This window comes from Trachypithecus francoisi, unplaced genomic scaffold (genome assembly GCF_009764315.1).
Source record: "Trachypithecus francoisi isolate TF-2019V2 unplaced genomic scaffold, Tfra_2.0 Lachesis_group9, whole genome shotgun sequence".
In the NCBI taxonomy this organism is placed as follows: domain Eukaryota; kingdom Metazoa; phylum Chordata; class Mammalia; order Primates; family Cercopithecidae; genus Trachypithecus; species Trachypithecus francoisi.
In genome coordinates this window covers 10,776,364-10,794,399 of record NW_022681474.1, presented here as the reverse complement: position 1 = coordinate 10,794,399, position 18,036 = coordinate 10,776,364, and the positions used below count along the sequence as shown (strand labels likewise).

Sequence of the window (18,036 nt, the reverse complement as noted above, 5' to 3'; positions counted from 1 at the left end):
CTCTCTTGCTTCAGTTCCCTCCCCTGAGATGACCTATTTCTTCACTCCCACTTTTTTGGTAAAATATATCATCTCAATAGCAGGTACGCAGAGGATAATTTTTTTGAGAAATTGTTTGTCTGAAAGTGTCTCTGTAATATTCTAACATTTGAATCATAGATTGGCTAGTTATAGAATTGTATGTTCAAATTGATTTTCTCTTGGAATTTTGAAGATATCGTTCCAGTGTCTTGTAACTTTCTTTGTTACTATGAGCAGTCTAATACCATTTTCCTGATCCATTGTGTGTGTCCTCTTTTGCTTTTTGTGGGAGGCTTTCAGAACAACTTCTCTCTCTCTTCATCACTAGTGTTTCGACATTTTTAAAAATTATATTCTTTGGTGTAGATCTTTTTTTCATTTGTTTTATTGGACACCAAAATAGTCTGTTCACACTGAAAACCTATGTATTTCAGTTCTGAGAAGTTTTCTTGTACAATGTCTTTCATGATTTTCTCCCCTCTGATCTCTTTTTTTCTCTCTAATTATTATTAATTAGACAGTGGATCTCGGAATTGAAACTTTAATTTGTTTATCTATTTTCCCAACATTTTTTAGCTCTAGTTTTTAATCTATTTTTTGGGAAGTTTCTTTAACGTTCTGAATTTTTATAGCCCCAGTCTAGTTCATGGATGTAATGTGAATGTAATACAACCTTAGTGTTTCTGAAGATAATAATTGTTGTAGCCTGGGCATGGTAGCTCGTGCCTGTAATCCCAGCACTTTGGGAGGCTAAGGGGGAAGGATCCCTTGAGCCCAAGAAGTTGAGACCAGCCTAGGTAACAAAATGAGACCCTGTCTCTACAAAAACTCAAAAAATTAATCAGGCATGGTGGTGCGCATCTGTGGTCCCAGCTACTTGGGAGGCTGAGATGGGAGAATTACCTGAGTCCAGGAGGTGGAGGCTGCTGTGAGCTATATTTGTGCCAATACACTCCATCCTGGGTGACAGTGAGGTCCTGTCTCAAAGAAAGAAAAATTCAGTTTTTTCATCTCAGCTACATTTCAAGCCCATGATAGCCCCACGTGGCTAGTGACTACCATACTGTGCAGTGCAAGTGTGGTACATTTCCATCACAGCAGAAAGTTCTGTTAGGTGTGTCAGAATTCAGAGTTTGTGCTGCATTTTGTTCATGACTTCATTTCCACCAATGATATTAATTTGTCATATGCTATAAGAAAGAGCCTAGGTGCACTTAAGCATTTTTGACAAATGAAGGTTGAATGACATCAAGACACACTGCACAACTGGCTCTTCCTTGACAGTTCCAGTAGAGAACGTGGTGCATAGATCAAGTCACTGCACCACGTGTGCTCATCTAACCATGCTGAACTCAGAAGGAACCACACCATGGTAGTTAAGACACATTGACATGGAGGGTAGTAGTTTAGTTTTAGCCTTGTGATATCATCATCACCATAAAATCAGTCATGTTGCTGTCAGTGTTATTACTTTTGTGGTTTTCTTTGTATTAACTTTTAAAATTTGTATCTTGCTTTTTTAGCTGCATAAGAAAAATAAAGTAGAACTTTTTATTTGTTCATTCTTCATATTTAGGTTTGATACCTCCTCTCTTTGTGATCAATCAGATAGAATTATTTTTCCTATGAAAGTGGTCTCTAAATGATTTATGTTGGGATGCAGCAGTAAAATAACAATACTGTGTTAGTGGGTGCCTGTTCCACATTGGGCACTCTTGCAAGTGCTTTGCATAGATGATGTTATTCACTTCTCTTATGGCTTGTGAGGCCGGCACTATTACTGTCCTTATTTTATTTTATTTTATTTATTTTTTAATCTTCATTTTAGAAAGGAGGAGACTGAAGCTGAGTGTTTAAGTGACTTGTCCAAGGTTATGCACCACATCGGGGGTGAAGTTGGGTGTGACCCGGGCAGCCTGACTCCATAACCCACTTGCTCTCCCTCCCCTTATGGTGACAGAGGGACGAGCTTTGTCATCAAATGGGCTTGGGATCTAGTTCCAGCTCTTCTTCTATGATTCTGGGCAAGATATGTAACCTTTCCAAACCTCAGTCCTTATTGATAAAATGGAGACAATGATGCTGTCCTCAGAGACTGCTGTCAGGGGTTAAATGAGGTAATATACACAAAGCACTTCACCCAGTATCTGGTAATTGCAAGAATTTTCCACAAGGAAAACTGAGCTCTCCTCTTGCCCTCTGGGGGTAGGGCAGTTGGTGCATTCCAACAGCATATTTTATAGTCAAAGCTTCATCCTCAGTAGAGTGAAGAAACGACATGGAAGGCAGAAGCTGGGGACAGAAAAAAGGTTCCCTGGCTGGGCATTTCCTTCCTGTCCTCATGGTGAGACATCATTGATCACTGTGGTCCCTGCGCCTCTCAGATGACCCCCTGGTGGGAGTTGCTGCCAACCTCTGAGGATCTTCTCAGACAGTGAGTTGGGTGCTGTACAGAAACAACCTTGGGTGGCGCCTACTCCATTTCCAAATATCTCTCGACTCTGAGAGTTTGACTAAGCTCTTCACTATGCATATTTCAGAGGACAAATAGAGGCAGGAGGCATCCCTGGGCAGCAGCAGCTGGCATGGTCAGCAAAGGCCTCGTGCAGGAGGCTGGTGCTGCAGCCAGGCCTGGGGTCGGTTGGCTTTGGGGTTGTTTATGAGATGTGCTGGCCCTTTCAGGCTGGTAGGAGAGAATGAGTAAAAGTCCTAGAGCAGGAGCAGACATCAGGCATGTAGGGAACAATGAATCAGCCAGCCTGGTGCTCACAGCAGTGTGGTGTCTTGCTCTGGTATACACACACAGGCACACGCATGCCCCAGAGACACACTCAGTCTCTTTGGGTTTAGGACTTACTTAGGACACAGGGAGAAACAAGGAAGTTGGGGCTCCTCCCCTCATCATTGACCCTCCAGGAGACTGAGCAGATGGCACTGAGGGAAGGAGAGTGGCCAGTGGCTTCATTCCCCCACTGCATTCGGCTGGGGGCTGCTGCCCATGAGCATGGCTCCCTGAGTCAGAGAGAACAACACAAGACTCCCAGCACCTTGGGGACCCCTCAGTAACTCCGGGAAGTGAGAGCAACTTACTGGAAGTTGCTGGTCTTAGCCCTCCTTGAGCCACCCACACTGCGGTGGCAGGATGACCCTGTGTCTCTGCTGTAGTGACCGCCCCTACCTCCTGGCTTCTGCTGCCCATCCCTTTGGCTGCCTTGTGGCCTTTACCAAATGCCTTTTTTCTTCGCCAACTGTTTCTGCTTCTGTCTAAAATTCTTCAGGAGAGAGGACCTGATACCCAAGTCTGGTTAATCCTGTAGTGCCTGTAGGACAAAGCAGTTTCCACCAGGTATTCTCATGTGCCAGGCGCCACACAGACAGAGGATTGCAGAGAGGTGCTCACCCACATCCTATTCACCCACTCACTCAACAAATGCGCATGATGGCAGAGTGTCTGCCAGGGTGGCAGGCTCGGTGGTAAAGAGTGTGGTCCCCCACGTGCGAGAAATCTCCTGTGGAGCTGTGGCACCAAGAGCAACATCACTGTCGCTCTAGGGCTTGTCTGTGTGTAAACAAGCAAAATTCTCGGGACAAAGCCAAACCAAACCAACACCTTTATTATTTGCGCCCACCATCCATTCAGACCTGCTCTGTGAGCTCATTCTTCCAAACTTTGGCTGAACTCTCAAAGGTCTCGTGAGCTTTCCGGTGACATTAGACATGTCCTTCAGTTCCTCCCTCAAGACTCATTTCTGCAACTTCCACGTGCAGTGCCATGAATAATTGAAAACGGATTTAAAGTTGACCCTGTCCTCTCATCTAGTTCAAGAGGGCAGTGCTGGTGGCTTGCAGTGGGGAAGGCACGTGGTCAGCGTCTTCGCATTTTCCATCCGCCCATGCTCAGTCCTCTCCTTCCGCAGGGCTGATGAGCATGGTTTCTGCTCCCTCCCCCAAGTTGGGAAAGGACAGAGAAAGGAGAGAGGTGGCAGGAGAAGGCTTCCTTGATTTGCATTGTTGTGAGTGGGTTCTGGGATGTTCCGGGTCTGTGGGTGTTTAAGGCTGACACTTCCACTCGTGGCCATCCCTGATGGGTCCATCGGAGACAGAGGCTCTGAGAGCTCGGACCCCTGCCTGCATTTTTATAATGTAACAAAGGCATTTCTTCTTCTCTGGCTGGTTTGTGACTTCTTCCTCTCCCCTAAGCGTGGTCTTGCTGGACAGGATCTGAGAAAACCCTGGTCAACGCTCTCTCTGTGGCCAGTCTCTCGTGCACCGGGCTCTCTCTCTCTCTGTGGCCAGCCCCTCTTGCACAGGGAGCCTGTCTCTCTCTCTGTGGCCAGCCTCCCCAGCCTCTTGTGCACAAGAAGCTCTCAGGTCTCATTTGTCAGCACGTGCAGAAGTGGTACAGGGTCTATCTAAAGAGCCAAACTCTCAGTCCATATCTTCCAAAAAGAAGCACTGGTCTCTCTTTTTCCAAAACCTTTAACTACGTCCCAAGGTGAAGTTCTCATTTCTATTGGCAAGGTTGAGTCTAGGCTAAGGAACAATGTGGAGGGGAACTGGGAGTGGTGGTGAGAGGACCGGGATTGAAGAGGCTGGCCCCGCGTGCCATTTTCCCTAGAAGCAGGACGGGTAAGCCCGGTGTGACCCTGAACTAGGGAGTCCACTTAAAACTCTACTGAACAATAATCATTAGATGCTGATGAATGGATGTTGCTGAAACCCTGCACCCTGGAATGAAGCAAGATCTGATGCTAGGAGTTCTGGGTTCAAGTCTCCACTGCTCAACCTTCTAGTGTAACCTTTTATGATCTCCCTGGGCCTCAGGTCTCTCACTTATTTTTTATTTTATTTTATTTTTGAGATGGAGCCTTGCTCTGTTGCCCAGGCTGGAGTGCAGTGGCATAATCTCAACTCACTGCAAACTTCGTCTCCTGGGTTCAAGTGATTCTCCTGCCTCACCCTCCTGAGTAGCTGGGGTTACAGGCACATGGCACCATGCCCTGCTAATTTTTGTATTTTTAGTAGAGATGGGTTTCACCATGTTGGTCAGGCTGGTCTCAAACTCCTAACTTCGTGATCCACCCACCTTGGCCTCCCAAAGTGCTGGGATTACAGGCATGAGTCACTGCACCTGGCCAGGCCTCTCCTCTATTAAATAGGGATATTAATAAGCAATTTCAGAGGACCCCTGAAAGAATAGAAGGGAGTAATAAGTACTTCTCACACTCAGAAATACGAAGCAAATAGTAACCTTGTTACTCAGCTGATGGATTCACACAGGTGACATTTATTAAAAACAAATGATGAGGCCTGTAATCCCAGCACTTTGGGAGACTGAGGCAGGAGGATCACTTGAGTTCAGGAGTTCAAGACCAGCCTAGGAAACATAGGGAGACCCTGTCTCTAATTCAAAAAAATAAAAAAAAAGAAAACAAACAAAACCAGATGATGAATAGACATTATTTTGGTCTGGTGGAGGGGGTAAAAGTTGTGTTGGTTCCTGTTTCTAAGAGACCACAGTCTTCACTTATTTGTCTCCTGGTGGAGGTCCTGTTGGGGTCTCTGAGTGTCAGGAGGATGCTGGGTGCTGGAGCAGGGGTATGTGGGAGCCCAGAGTGAGGAGAGGATGGTTGGAAGGAAAGTGGGGTAGAGCTGCCCCCAGGCCTGCAGCGAGTGGAATCCATGAGTGTCTGTTGTGGAAAGTGTTGCTCACTGACCTTTCAGCTTCGCAGGATTTTGATTCAGATTAGAACCAGAAAGTGCTCTAGTGAGAAAGGACTTTAGATAGCATCTTCACCAACCCCATCACTTGGAGGCCCCGAAAGATGAAATGTCTTGTTGAGGGCTTCACAGCAAATGCAAAGCAGAGCAGAGATCAGAACAGAACAGGGGGCTCCCTGCCCTCCACTGGCCCATCCAGGGCCTTGAAGGACCCTCTCCCTCCTTTAAGCAGGCGAATTTGGTAAACATGTGTGAGCATTTTCATGTGGAGCAAGGGGAGGACAAGTGTCGCCTTCTCACATAACTAGAGGTCTGTAGTCATGGTGCTACTTTCAGAACAAAGGGCCCAGACACCTGAATGGGCACATCTGAAGACAGGTGCCCATCTCCATCTCCTTAAATGAGGTTACTCATGTTCATTTTAGGGGAGTGTCTATTTTAAAAAAATCACAAGAGCTCCATGTAGTCGGGAAAATGTCCCAGCACACCTGCAGACTGTCAACAGTCTGCTTATATTATTCAATTTTAAATATAATATCTAAAGTTATTTCCAGCCGTGTGATGAAGTAGGCTAGTGACTCCGAATATTATGCAGACTTGCTTTTCTTACGATTGCCTTAAAATCACCTGACTTCCTCACCCTTTGGCGTACTCTACTCCTGCCTCAGCCTCCCAGGTAGCCTCCCAGGTAGCTGAGATTACAGGCACCTGCCACGACGCCTGGCTAATTTTTGTATTTTAGTAGAGACAGGGTTTCACCATGTTGGCCAGGCTGGTCTTGAACTCCTGACCTCAGGTGATCGGCCCCCATTGGCCTTCCAAAGTGCTGGGATTACAGGCATGAGCCATTGTGCCCAGCCAATCCCCCAATTGTAAAACATCATCTCAATGCTAGTTACATTTTGAGGACTGACACAGCAGAAGCAAGTTCTTGTGCGGGACAAGCGGGGAAGTAAATGATTAAGAGGACTCTTGTTTTTTTTTTTTTTAATTCCATTTTTACACATCCACCTGTTTGTCATTAAGTCACAACATTTAATCAAAACATACACACAGCACAAATACTTTTAAAATGTATGGTTGGAATTCTAATTAAACTCGACTGACTGCTGCAAACAGCATGCACGGGTCATTGATCTTGAATGATGCCTATGGAGGGGCTTAAGAATCATGAAATCACCAGTCATGGCACGAGAAGGGGCTGAGGTTCTTTTCCCAGGAGACTTATGCATGTCATTTATTTTCTTGTTATAATGTGAGGATGGCAGTGAACGACTCCACTGACACTGGGATCTGCTGAGAATGGGCGGATAGAAAGGTTTCACTGGCAAGGGTGAAATGATTCTATCTTTGGGGAGCTCTAAATATCATTTCTATCTTGACAAGATAACCAGCGAAGGTGTCGAGCAAACCTTCCCTATCACTTTCCACTGTCCTCTTGACCATGGATTTCATGGTTAATCAGGATGAATGGATTTGTAGATCTCAAGTTACAAGCTACGTTTATTGTAAAGAATTCCCATGAAAACCTATCCAGGGTTGGTCCCCCAGCCGTGTACACATCCACAGATAGGAATAGAATAAAACGGGTTAGTGATTACTCGTCTGCGGCTGAGTGAGATCCGCTACGAGACCAGGCAATGGGGCCGTTTCAGTCTAGCGATGTCTGTACTCCGTTTGCCCCCGATTCAACAGGCATTTCATTGATCAGCAGTTGGAGCCCAGGTGAAGAGTCATAATTTATTTCAGTATCAAGTTCTGAAACCTTTCCGAGTGCGGAGACCCATCTTTCAAGTAAATAACTATGGTTAGTTATGACCTAACTTCAGGAGCGTCTGTGAGACATGTCAGGAGACGAGACACACGGCATCGTCATTAGTGAAGTGGACTTGGTTTCTGCTACAGATAAAAGTCCCATGGGGGGCGAACGGGTCTGAGCCTTTATTGTTGAGTGTTTTCTTTCCTTTTCCAAGTTGAAAAAGGAACCCAAGCAGTGTCTCTTGAACCAGTCCCCAGGGAGAAGGCAAATTCCTTCCTGTCTCTGGAGGGGCAAGATTCAGGATATCAGCCGCTCCATCCCGGGGTTCATGAAGGAAAAGTTCCTGAACATATTCTGGTCCATGCTGTTGATCAGTGCTCTGTCAGCGAATGACAACCGAGGCTTCTCATTTAAGAATTCTTTGTCGAAATTGCTGCAGTCGTATGGTGATTTCTTGGTCAGAGTTTAAGGGAAGAAAGAAAGAGAAGCAAAATCAGTCAGTAAGTTCATGATTTTCACTTTTGTTATCTAGGCTGCGATCTGCGTATGGCAAAGTTGGTGTTTGCAGAGACACTAAATAGGGGCAGTGCCTATAGATGACCATGCACAGCTCTCATTGAACATGGCTACAATCCTGTGTCCTCGGCTTAATAATAATATAAATTCATAAATTCACAGAAAGACTACCACTGTAGACATTCAAATGGATCTAATGTTTCTAATTAATGGTTTACATGAAGCAGGGTTGGCGACCTTTGAAAAGGTGATCCGCCTGAATTTGACCTCTGTCTTTTTAGTTTTCATGGAACACAAGGTAGGGATAAGGGATGGTGGTGGGGAGAGGGAGTGAGGGTGTATGAACGGAGGGATGGGAAGAGAGAAGGATTTTCACAATTACATATTCCTATTCTTTTATCGATATTCTTGGCTGTTGTCAGTCCCCTGGCCTTGTATTTTACTAGTAAACGTCTTGGGCTGTCTTTTTTAGACAACACAGACTGGGACAGAGTCCTTTCAGACCACTTGGTGCATTGTTTTTCATGGCAAAAAAACCAAAACCAAACAAAACAACAGAGAAAGGGAAAGCAAACATCTGTTTCATACATGCTGTTCAGTATGGTGGTCAATTCAGTGTCCCAAAATTGAGAACAACCATGATCAACAGAAAGTCCTATGAGCACAGAGAAGCGAAACGAAGAGCCAGGTCCCTCCCACCCTCCAAGGGCCCTGGGGCTGTGAGGTCAGCAGCAGCTCAGACCACAGGTCAGGGAAAGTTTCCTACTGGCAGAACTGGGAATGTCCTTTAGGGTAAGCTTAGATCAAAGTTTTGATTTTTATGTGCAAAATATTAAGTCAATTTTAATCTGCAGTAGAAGGTGAGACATGGTTTAATAGTCCTGATAGCTAAAAACAAGGTAAAATTTTTATTTTATCACAAATGACTAACCCACGTATTAGATGTCGTACTATCACAAATAGTTAGAGTGCTTGAGGCCGGCCTGTTGGGCCCTTGGAACGTCCCTGGAGGTTGGGACAGATGTTGAGAACAACTATTCTTGCCCTGGGAACGAGATGCACCTGCTTCTTCTGGCCATTCACTATCACGACTAATAGCCTGTGCGTTCTTGGGGGTGGACTCTGTTGGGAAGTCCATGAGCCTGGCCCCCTTTAGTGCACAGATGGCCCATGTCTACCCAGGCAGTCACTCCAGTATTCCCAGCAATCACGGGGAATGGTTAAGGTTGGCAGACCCACCACTTTGCTCTGCTCTTTTAAAAATTAGTATTTTTAGAAATTGTGATATTCATAACTTCAAATGTGCTTTCTTAATGACTTTTTTTGTTGTTTTTCTAAAAAGTTTTATTTTTGGAGACAGTGTCTCACTCTGTCACCAGGCTGGAGTGCAGCGGTGTGATCCCAGCCCAGTGACATGTGTTAGAGAAGTGTATTCCTCCTGGAGACTGGGGCCGGTGGGGAGTCGGGGCTCCGGCAGGGGTGGGCAGGGGTGGGCAGGGGTGGGCAGCTGCGGTGACTTGGACAAGCAGATGGCCCTGAGTGGAGGGAGAGCGGCTGACACCAAGCGGCCCATGAGCGAGTCCTTACCACTTTCGGCCGGAACGGGGGGTCAATCTCCTTCCGTTCAAGTTCCTCCCAGTTGATCTCTCGAAACAAAGGGTGCTGGCGGATGTCTCCCCTCACGCCCAGCCTCTTCTCAGGTTCTCGCACAAAGAGCTGAAAGGAGCAGAGGAGGAGCACTGAGGTCTCCAGGGATGAGCCTTTTGCGTCAGGAGGGCGTGGTGCTTCCCAGTGCACCAGCCCCTTCTATTCTAACCTCATTTTTCTACTTACCTTCATCAGGACTGACTAAAGTCAACCTGGTCCTGACACTCTCCCTTGAAGGAGCCTTTCTAAATTTGCTGGAGCCTGACACGTTATCTTCTGAGGTGCATAGACCTGATTGGAAACCAGCTTTGCCCCATGTTATTGATGGGACCTCAGGCAACTGACAGACCTGAGTCAGTTTCCTCACCTGTAAAGTGAGCCAAGTGCCCTCCTCACAGGGCTGATGTGATGATTAATGAGACAGCAACACACACACACACATACACACACATGCACACAGACAGGTATATGTGATAGCATACACACATGGACATAAACATACACACAGGCACACACGCACACAAATGTGAGCATGCACACACAGACACACATATATACACATGAACACACACGTGCATACACATGCAGACAGGTGTATATAAATGCATACAGACATGAACACATACACACACACTGACACACACACAAATGTGAGCCCATGCACACGGACAGCCATACACACGCATATACACACATGTACATGATCACATGCACACACACGCATGCATTTATGCACTATAACTCCTGGTCTGTTAAACCCAACAGCATAGAGTCAGTGATAATTTATTTGTCATTTGATCGATTATCCATCAATCGAGTCTCATTTCTTACAAAGCTGCATTCTTAGAATGATTCCAGCATTGTGGGGACTCAGGTATAACAGAAACGAGTCCTAGCAGTCAGCTTTGGACTCTACAAGGCATCTGAGTGAAGAGAATTACCCTCAGCTCCTGCAAACCTGCTGGAGGAGTAATATTTAATTCAAGGTCCATCTAATAATTTCTGAGCTGGCACAAACGTACATTCCTCTTTGCGCTGTTCCTTCTCCTGTTCTTTCAAAGTGAACACTGGCAAGATAGGAAAGAAACTTGGATATTTTTCCAACGTAAATAAAGCCTGTCAAGGGCATTAAGAAACAGGAGAGTCTAAACATTAACTTAGAAAAGTAACAGGTCCCCTGGGTGTCTGGAGTAGTGACCGGTTATTCTTACATCAGCTAGATGTTTATTTATGAAGTAATCACGAGTTATAGGGCATTTTAAGGAGCCTAAGTTTCTTTAAAACAGAAATGTTGGTGGAATGCAGTGATTTTCCAGGAGGCTTTCACAAGGGCTTGACCTCCATTCACACCTCAGTTGCGAGGGTCTCTTGTCTTTACTGCTCATAAACATAGCCAGCCTGCATGCTCTGAAATAGTGCTTCACTTATGTTATCTTAGTACTTGAAAATCTTCAAAGGCTCTGTTCTTCCAAAAAAATGTAAAGACCAAACAACATGCTATTGTAAAGTGAAGTTTTCTCCCTTTTTTTTTTTTTTTTTTGAGACAGAGTCTCGCTCTGCCGCCCAGGCTGGAGTGCAGTGGCCGGATCTCAGCTCACTGCAAGCTCCGCCTCCCGGGTTTATGCCATTCTCCTGCCTCAGCCTCCCGAGTAGCTGGGACTACAGGCGCCCGCCACATCGCCCGGCTAGTTTTTTTTATTTTTTATTTTTAGTAGAGACGGGTTTCACCATGTTAGCCAGGATGGTCTCGATCTCCTGACCTCGTGATCCGCCCGTCTCGGCCTCCCAAAGTGCTGGGATTACAGGCTTGAGCCACCGCGCCCGGCCTTCTCCCTTTTTTAAGAGAGTAGGAGAATCTCTTTTGAAGTCCCGGGTGAAATGTTTGGGCAATCACCCGGTGTATCTGACTGGCAAATCCTTGGCACAGTCTCAACTTCCTCTCTTCCGCTTACTATGTGGAGGCCACTGAGGACTCTCTAGGGAAACTTGGGGTTCCGAAGTATCCAATTAGAAAGCCACTGCATGGTGGAAATAACATGACAGTCATCCGAGAGACTGACTACTCACGTCGCCTCGGGTAAGTTTTCTGAGTCTCAGTTTCCTCGTGTGTAAATGAAGGGCTGGACAAGGTGATCTCTAAGGTCTGGTGAGTTCTGACATCCTCGGGCCCTCGGCTGGCATTCGAGGCTCTCTGGAATCTGACGCTGACTCACAGGACCTTCCATTCCCTGGACCCTCTCCAGTCCAGACATTTCTGCTCACGGAAAACACCACCTGCCTTCCTGTCTCTGTCCCTCACTAATGACATTTCCATCTTGCCATGAGATGCCCTCCTCTAGTCAACTCCCATTTCCCTCCCCTTATCTTTAAATTCTGCCCTATCTTTCAGGGCTCAGCTTTCACCCCTTTTTCCTTGTGAAAATTTCTTTGATTACCTCCACTGACAGGGAGCTCTCTCTCTCTTCTGTTCAAGTCATATTCAGAATTGATTACACCATCATACATCATTCACATCTTTCATGATTCTTAAGATTGATACATCGTCCACTCCAACCAATGTTCTTTGAGAGGCAGACACTGTGCTAGATGCCTCCGTGGTTTTAAAACAAATTCTAAGAAAAACAAATTTATCATCCCAGTTGTCAACTGAGGAAGCTGAGCCTCAAAGGAGCTATGCACTTTGATGACAAGCGGCCTCCTTCCCACTCATCCTGACGGATACTCTCTCATCTGCGCACCACACAACATCTTCCCTCCACTGGAGGATTAGCACATTGTATCTTTTTTTCAAGGTTGTCTTCTTTCCTACTAGACTGTAAGCTCTGGAGGCTGGGCACCACTGACCTGTCTATTCCTTACAGAAGCTAGCATAGTGCCGTGCACAACACAGATGCTCAGTAGACGCCTGCTGAGGAAGTGGATAAGCTGTCTTTCCACTTGGTTTATCTGCAGATCACGCATCTTCTATCCTCATTTTATCTTGGTTGCCTCTTTTCAGCATAGAAAAGAAGCACCAAGTTCACAGTAAGATATATTTTTCTGTAGACTCAGAAAATGGAGTGGGTACTAAAAGCCTGGCTTCACCATGGTGCAATCCATGCATGCAACTAAATGATATCTGCACCCCATACATTTATACAAACTATAAAACAGCAGGAGTCATCACATGGAAAAGCTGATTGTGGTTTTAGAAGCAAAGAGAGGCTGGGCACAGTGGCTCACGCCTGTAATCCTGGCACTTCAGGAGGCTGAGGTAGGTGGATAACTTGAGGTCAGGAGTTCGAGACCAGCCTGGCCAACATAGTGAAACCCCATCTCTACTAAAAATACGACAATTAGCTGGGTGTGGTGGCAGATGCCTGTAACCCCAGCCACGTGGGAGGCTGAGGCAGGAGAATAGTTTGAACCTGGGAGGTGGAGGGTGCAGTGAGCCAAGATTGCACCACTGTATTCCAGCCTGGTGACAGAGCAAGACTACAAAAAAAAAAAAAAAAGAAGCAAAAGGAAAATGTGACTTGCCCTATATCCCTTCTCCTGAAACAATGATACTAAATGATTGACCTCTGCTTCTTAAGGACATTTGGATGAAACGAGATTAGATAGACGGTGTGTCTCAGGAAGAGGCCAAAACCTCACTCATGTTGTTCTAATGAGATGCGTCAGCAAAGTAGGCTGGAAGTAGCTGCCTGGGCCATGTGTGCTGCAGGCTGTGTTTTCTATTCTATTTCTTCCAGTGAACTTGTGGCATTTGTACCAAGAGGATCATGTCAATGGGCCTTCTGAGCTTGGATGTTTACCTGCAAAATTTAAAAATATATTAAAAAAAATAAAATGTGTAATGAGAAGAGCATACGGTCTCCAGCTCTGAGCTTCACTATTCTTTCCAGTTTTGCACAGAATGGCAAATTAGTATATGTTCTGCCCTGCAGCCACTCGACCCACTGAGGTCCTCAGGATGATAGGTGACCTCACAGGACGGGGGTCAGGCTGGAAGCTCCGCCCCTGGAAAGCTGCACTGAGGAAATAAAATGCTCGAAGACTTGATTTTGTTCATAAAAGCTGTCAGGATGTAGGTTTATATTGATGGGAAAAAATAGCCAGGATGTAGTTGAAATTTGTTTAAGTTTATTGGACAGTCTGTGCAAGAAAGCAGCTCCAGGCTGTGGAGGACAGCCAGCAGCAGCCCTGACAGATTATACCTGGAACCTACCTTCCCTCTTCAGTCACTCCTCAGATATGTCTTTCTATGAAAGGAAGAGATATTTATGTTCCAGATCATTAGTTTCCCATCATTTTCAAACAAATGGACAGGACATCCTGGATGGATAAATGAGGAAGTAAAGGGTGTTTCTTTGGCAATCATCAATTGGACAGCAGTGTCCCCACTGGAATTCTTGCTGGAGAACAGCCTCTCCCAGTGTGCAATTGTTCAGTGCACGACCTGCATCCATGCCCCAGGAGGGCCAACGGCGACAGGTCTGGCACTGCTGCTGTCACAGATGCCACGAAATGCTGCTATCCTCAGCTTTTCCAGAGGACCTATGACTTCTGGGTTTCATGACATTTTTGTCGAATTCCCTAGAGGACATTTCTGGGAAATGGGGCTCAAGAATGTGGGCGCTGTTGGATCAAAGCAAAGGAGGAATAGAGATAAAGCTGGAAGCCAGTTTATGGGCAGCAGATTGCATAATGGAAATTAATTTTATCAGCCCAACTGCAAGAATGTAAGGGAAGGTTCATGGAAGTTTTACTAACTCGCATGGGAAATAACAAGTCCAAACTCTTCTATGTCAACTTAGAAGAGGGGTGTCCAATCTCTTGGCTTCCCTGGGCCACATTGGAAGAAGAATTGTCTTGGGCCACACATAAAATACACTAACACTAACAATAGCTGATGAACTAAAACAAAAATCACAAAAAAATGTCATAATGTCTTAAGAAAGTTTAGGAATTTGTGTTGGGCTGCATCCAAAGCCATCCTGGGCTGTACATAGGGCATGGGTTGGACAAGCTTCATTTAGAACCTCTTTTGACTGAGAATGGTGGCTTATGCCTGTAATCCCAGCACTTTGGGAGGCTGAGGTGAGCAGATTGCTTTGAACTCCAGAGTTTGAGACTAGCCTGGGGAACATGGCAAAACCCATCTCTACAAAAAATATAAAAATCATCTGGGTGTCAGTGGCACCCACCTGTAGTCCCAGCTTCATGGAAGGCTGGGGCTGGAGAATCGCTTGAGCCTGGGAAGCATAGGCTGCAGTGAGCTGAGATTGTGCCACTGCACTCCAGCCTGGGTGACAGAGCAAGACTCTGTCTTAAAAAAGAAAAGGACTTCTTTCACCTACCAGTCCTCCTGTTTTCTTCTTTTTCCTTTATTATCTCAGTTTCTGCTCTATTCAACCAAATTTATTTTCTTCTCTTGTGGCAACTCTTTCTCTTGCCACTGAAACTCTGCAGATGACTTTTTATTTTGGTGTTTGCAAGGCATTTAGCTTTAGATTTAGTTTTGTTTTTAAATAATTATAGATTCACAGGATGTTGATAAGACAGTACAGAGACGTCCTGGGTGCCCTTCACCCTATTTCTCCCAATGATTGCATCTCACATAATGATAGCATAAGATTAGGAGCTGGCACGGTACCAAGTGTGTATATACTACTTACGCCATTTTATCCCATGTGCAGATATGGGCAACCTCCATGCCAGGCAAGATACGAACTGTTCCATCACTGCAAAGATCTGCCTGTGCTGCACCCTGAGAGTCACGCTCACCCTCCTGTCCCCAGCACCCCAACCCCAGGCAGCCACTAATCTGACTTCCATTTCTATGGTGTTGCCATTTCAATGAAGTTATGTCAGTGGACTCAGAGGACTCAGAGAGTACGTGATCTTTTGAGACTGGCTTTGTGCACTCAGCACAACACCTTGAGTTGTTTTATAGATCAATCGTGTGTTCCTTTTCATTGCTGAGTAGGATTCCAGCACACGGCTTTTCACCTTTTCTCCTCCAACTGGAAGGAATCCTTTCCTCCCACCCAATCTTTCTCTCCTTGGAAATCATCACTTTCAAGTCTCTCCACGGAGTTTCTTCTGCTTACCTCTGCCCCTCTTTCACCCTCTGTCCTGGCCTGAAGCATTGCAGATCCTCAGGGTAGGCTAGATTTGGGAAGCACAGGGGGAGGCTGGCATTTATGGGCCATGAGGGGTGTTGAGGGATCGTTGACTCTCCCTCCAGGACTCCCACCTTGGGACTCACTTGGAGGCAGCCCCTGAGTCTGGAGGTGCCCTCACGCCTTGGGTTGCACAGACCAAGCCTTGTGCTCACTTTTTTCCAGTAGGTTTTGCTGGCCCAGGCTTTGCAGTGCAGCCTCATGCTTTGGACTGAACGGCATCCCCTCAAAATGCACATGTGGGTGCCCCAGCCCACCATGTAACCGTAGGTAAGGCCTTTCTGGAGATAATTAGGGTTAAATGAGGTCATGGGGTAAGGTCCTGATCCAACAGGGCTAGAAGTCTCATATGAAAGAGAGACCAGAGTTTCTCTCTCTCTGCCATAAGGACACAACAAGAAGGTGGCTGTCTACCAGCCAGGAAGAGAGTCCTCATCAGGAACTGACGCTGCTGGACCTTAATTTTGGACTTTCAGCCTCTAAAACTGTGAGAAAGAAAAGTCTGTTGTTTAACCCATTCAGTCTGTGGTGTCTTGTTATGGAGCCCAAGCTGACACATTTCACACTGAGTTCATGATTACGATTGCTACATTGATTGCTACAAATGTAGCAATCATAATAATGTTTGAACCTGCCTTTATATAAAATAACTTAATATCCAGATCCCACTAACTTATTATTATTATTTTTAAATTATTATTATTATTTTTTTGAGAGGGAGTCTCTCTCTGTTGCCCAGGCTGGAGTGCAGTGGCGTGATCTCGGCTCACTGCAAGCTCTGCCTCCCGCGTTCACGCCATTCTCCTGCCTCAGCCTCCCGAGTAGCTGGGACCACAGGCGACCGCCACAACGCCTGGCTAATTTTTCAGTATTTTTTAGTAGAGGCAGGGTTTCACCATGTAAGCCAGGATGGTCTGGATCTCCTGACCTCGTGATCCGCCCATCTCAGCCTCTCAAAGTGCTGGGATTACAGGGGTGAGCCACCGTGCCCAGTCCCCACTAACTTATTTTTACTGTTGTCAGCCTTTTTAAAAAAATTGGTTAATTTTGAGATTAGCTTTCATTTTATCTGTGTTTGGTCATTAAAAGTGCCTTTAATTGGTTGTTGAGGGAGTTTTCTAAGCTATCGCTTGTTTGGATCACAGTCAGAAAGTGAAAGCTGAATGGAAGTGTCTCAAATTTTTAAACACCTTGTTCCTTTACCCTTGGGCTGGGGATCTTGTGAGGGCTTTGTCAGCACTTCTCAGATTCAAGATCTTGATTTTCCAGGGAGAGCCCTGGAGTTGCCTCCAAGTTTCTAATGCCCAAGACAAGTTGTCACTTTTATTAGAGAGGTGGAAGTGTATTCCCTTTACATTTAATTCTAAGTCCTTCTTCAAAGACAAAAAAGTAGATTGGTGAAAAAAGATAAGCCTGCTAATATTTTTCTAGTTTTTAATTTAGAACCCATGGATAGCTTCCAATGTCAAAGGATCTTCTCCTATTCCCATTTTCAATACAGCACGAACAAGGCTAAAAATTATTTCTCTAAATGATGATTATTTTTTAACCAGCTGACATATGAAATGCCAGAAATCAAAACAATGTTTCTTCTAAAACACCTGCATTCTTGGTCCACTTCCTTTAGATTTGCTAGAATCCTTTTTTTTTTTGAGGGGGGGACAGGGTCTTACTCTGTCACCTAGGCTGGAGTGCAGTGGTGTGATCACGGCTCATTGCAACCTCCACCTTGTGGGCTCAAGTGATCCTCCCATCTCAGCCTCCTGAGTAGCTGAGACCGTAGGCGCCAGCCACCACACCTGGCTAATTTCTATATTTTTTTGTAGAGATGGGGTCTCGCCATGTTGCCTAGGCTGGTCTTGAATTTTGGATTGCTCAAGCAATCCTCCCACCTTAGCCTTTCAAAGTGCTAGGATTCCAGGCATGAGCCACCACACCCGATTTAGATGTGCTAGGCTCTTGATTACAGTGGTGGGTCTTTTTGACCCAAATATTTGCTGCGACAGCTCAGTATATGTAGGTCCTTATTATTCTTCTATGTATTTAGCATGTTGTATTGACATGATTAATTTGATTCTACAACTTGCTACACTCATACACCGTGGAGAGAATTTCGCATCCTCAAAAAAGGCCAACTCTGAGTCTATCTAGAGTCCAGAGCTTTCATGATGGCTCTCAGGTGTTCCTATGTCTCCACATGGGTTT

At 45.6% G+C, this 18,036-nt stretch overlaps 1 protein-coding gene across 7 annotated transcripts in view; it reads right to left on the bottom strand.

Moving 5' to 3' along the window:
- Positions 1 to 6,717: 6,717 nt before the first annotated feature.
- The window catches only part of PRKCQ (protein kinase C theta), a 156,365-nt gene continuing 145,046 nt past the window's right edge, over positions 6,718 to 18,036 (bottom strand). For 4 of the 7 annotated variants that reach the window (XM_033209993.1, XM_033209991.1, XM_033209990.1 and 1 more), the window contains 2 exons: positions 9,605 to 9,733; positions 6,733 to 7,954 (listed from right to left, as the gene is read on the bottom strand). In XM_033209993.1, coding sequence (XP_033065884.1) covers positions 7,799 to 7,954; positions 9,605 to 9,733 — 285 coding nt within the window. In that variant the 3' untranslated portion in view covers positions 6,733 to 7,798. Of the gene's footprint in view, positions 7,955 to 9,604; positions 9,734 to 18,036 lie in introns of all 7 variants that reach the window. The other 3 variants (XM_033209989.1, XM_033209992.1, XM_033209995.1) reach the window with 1 other exon arrangement.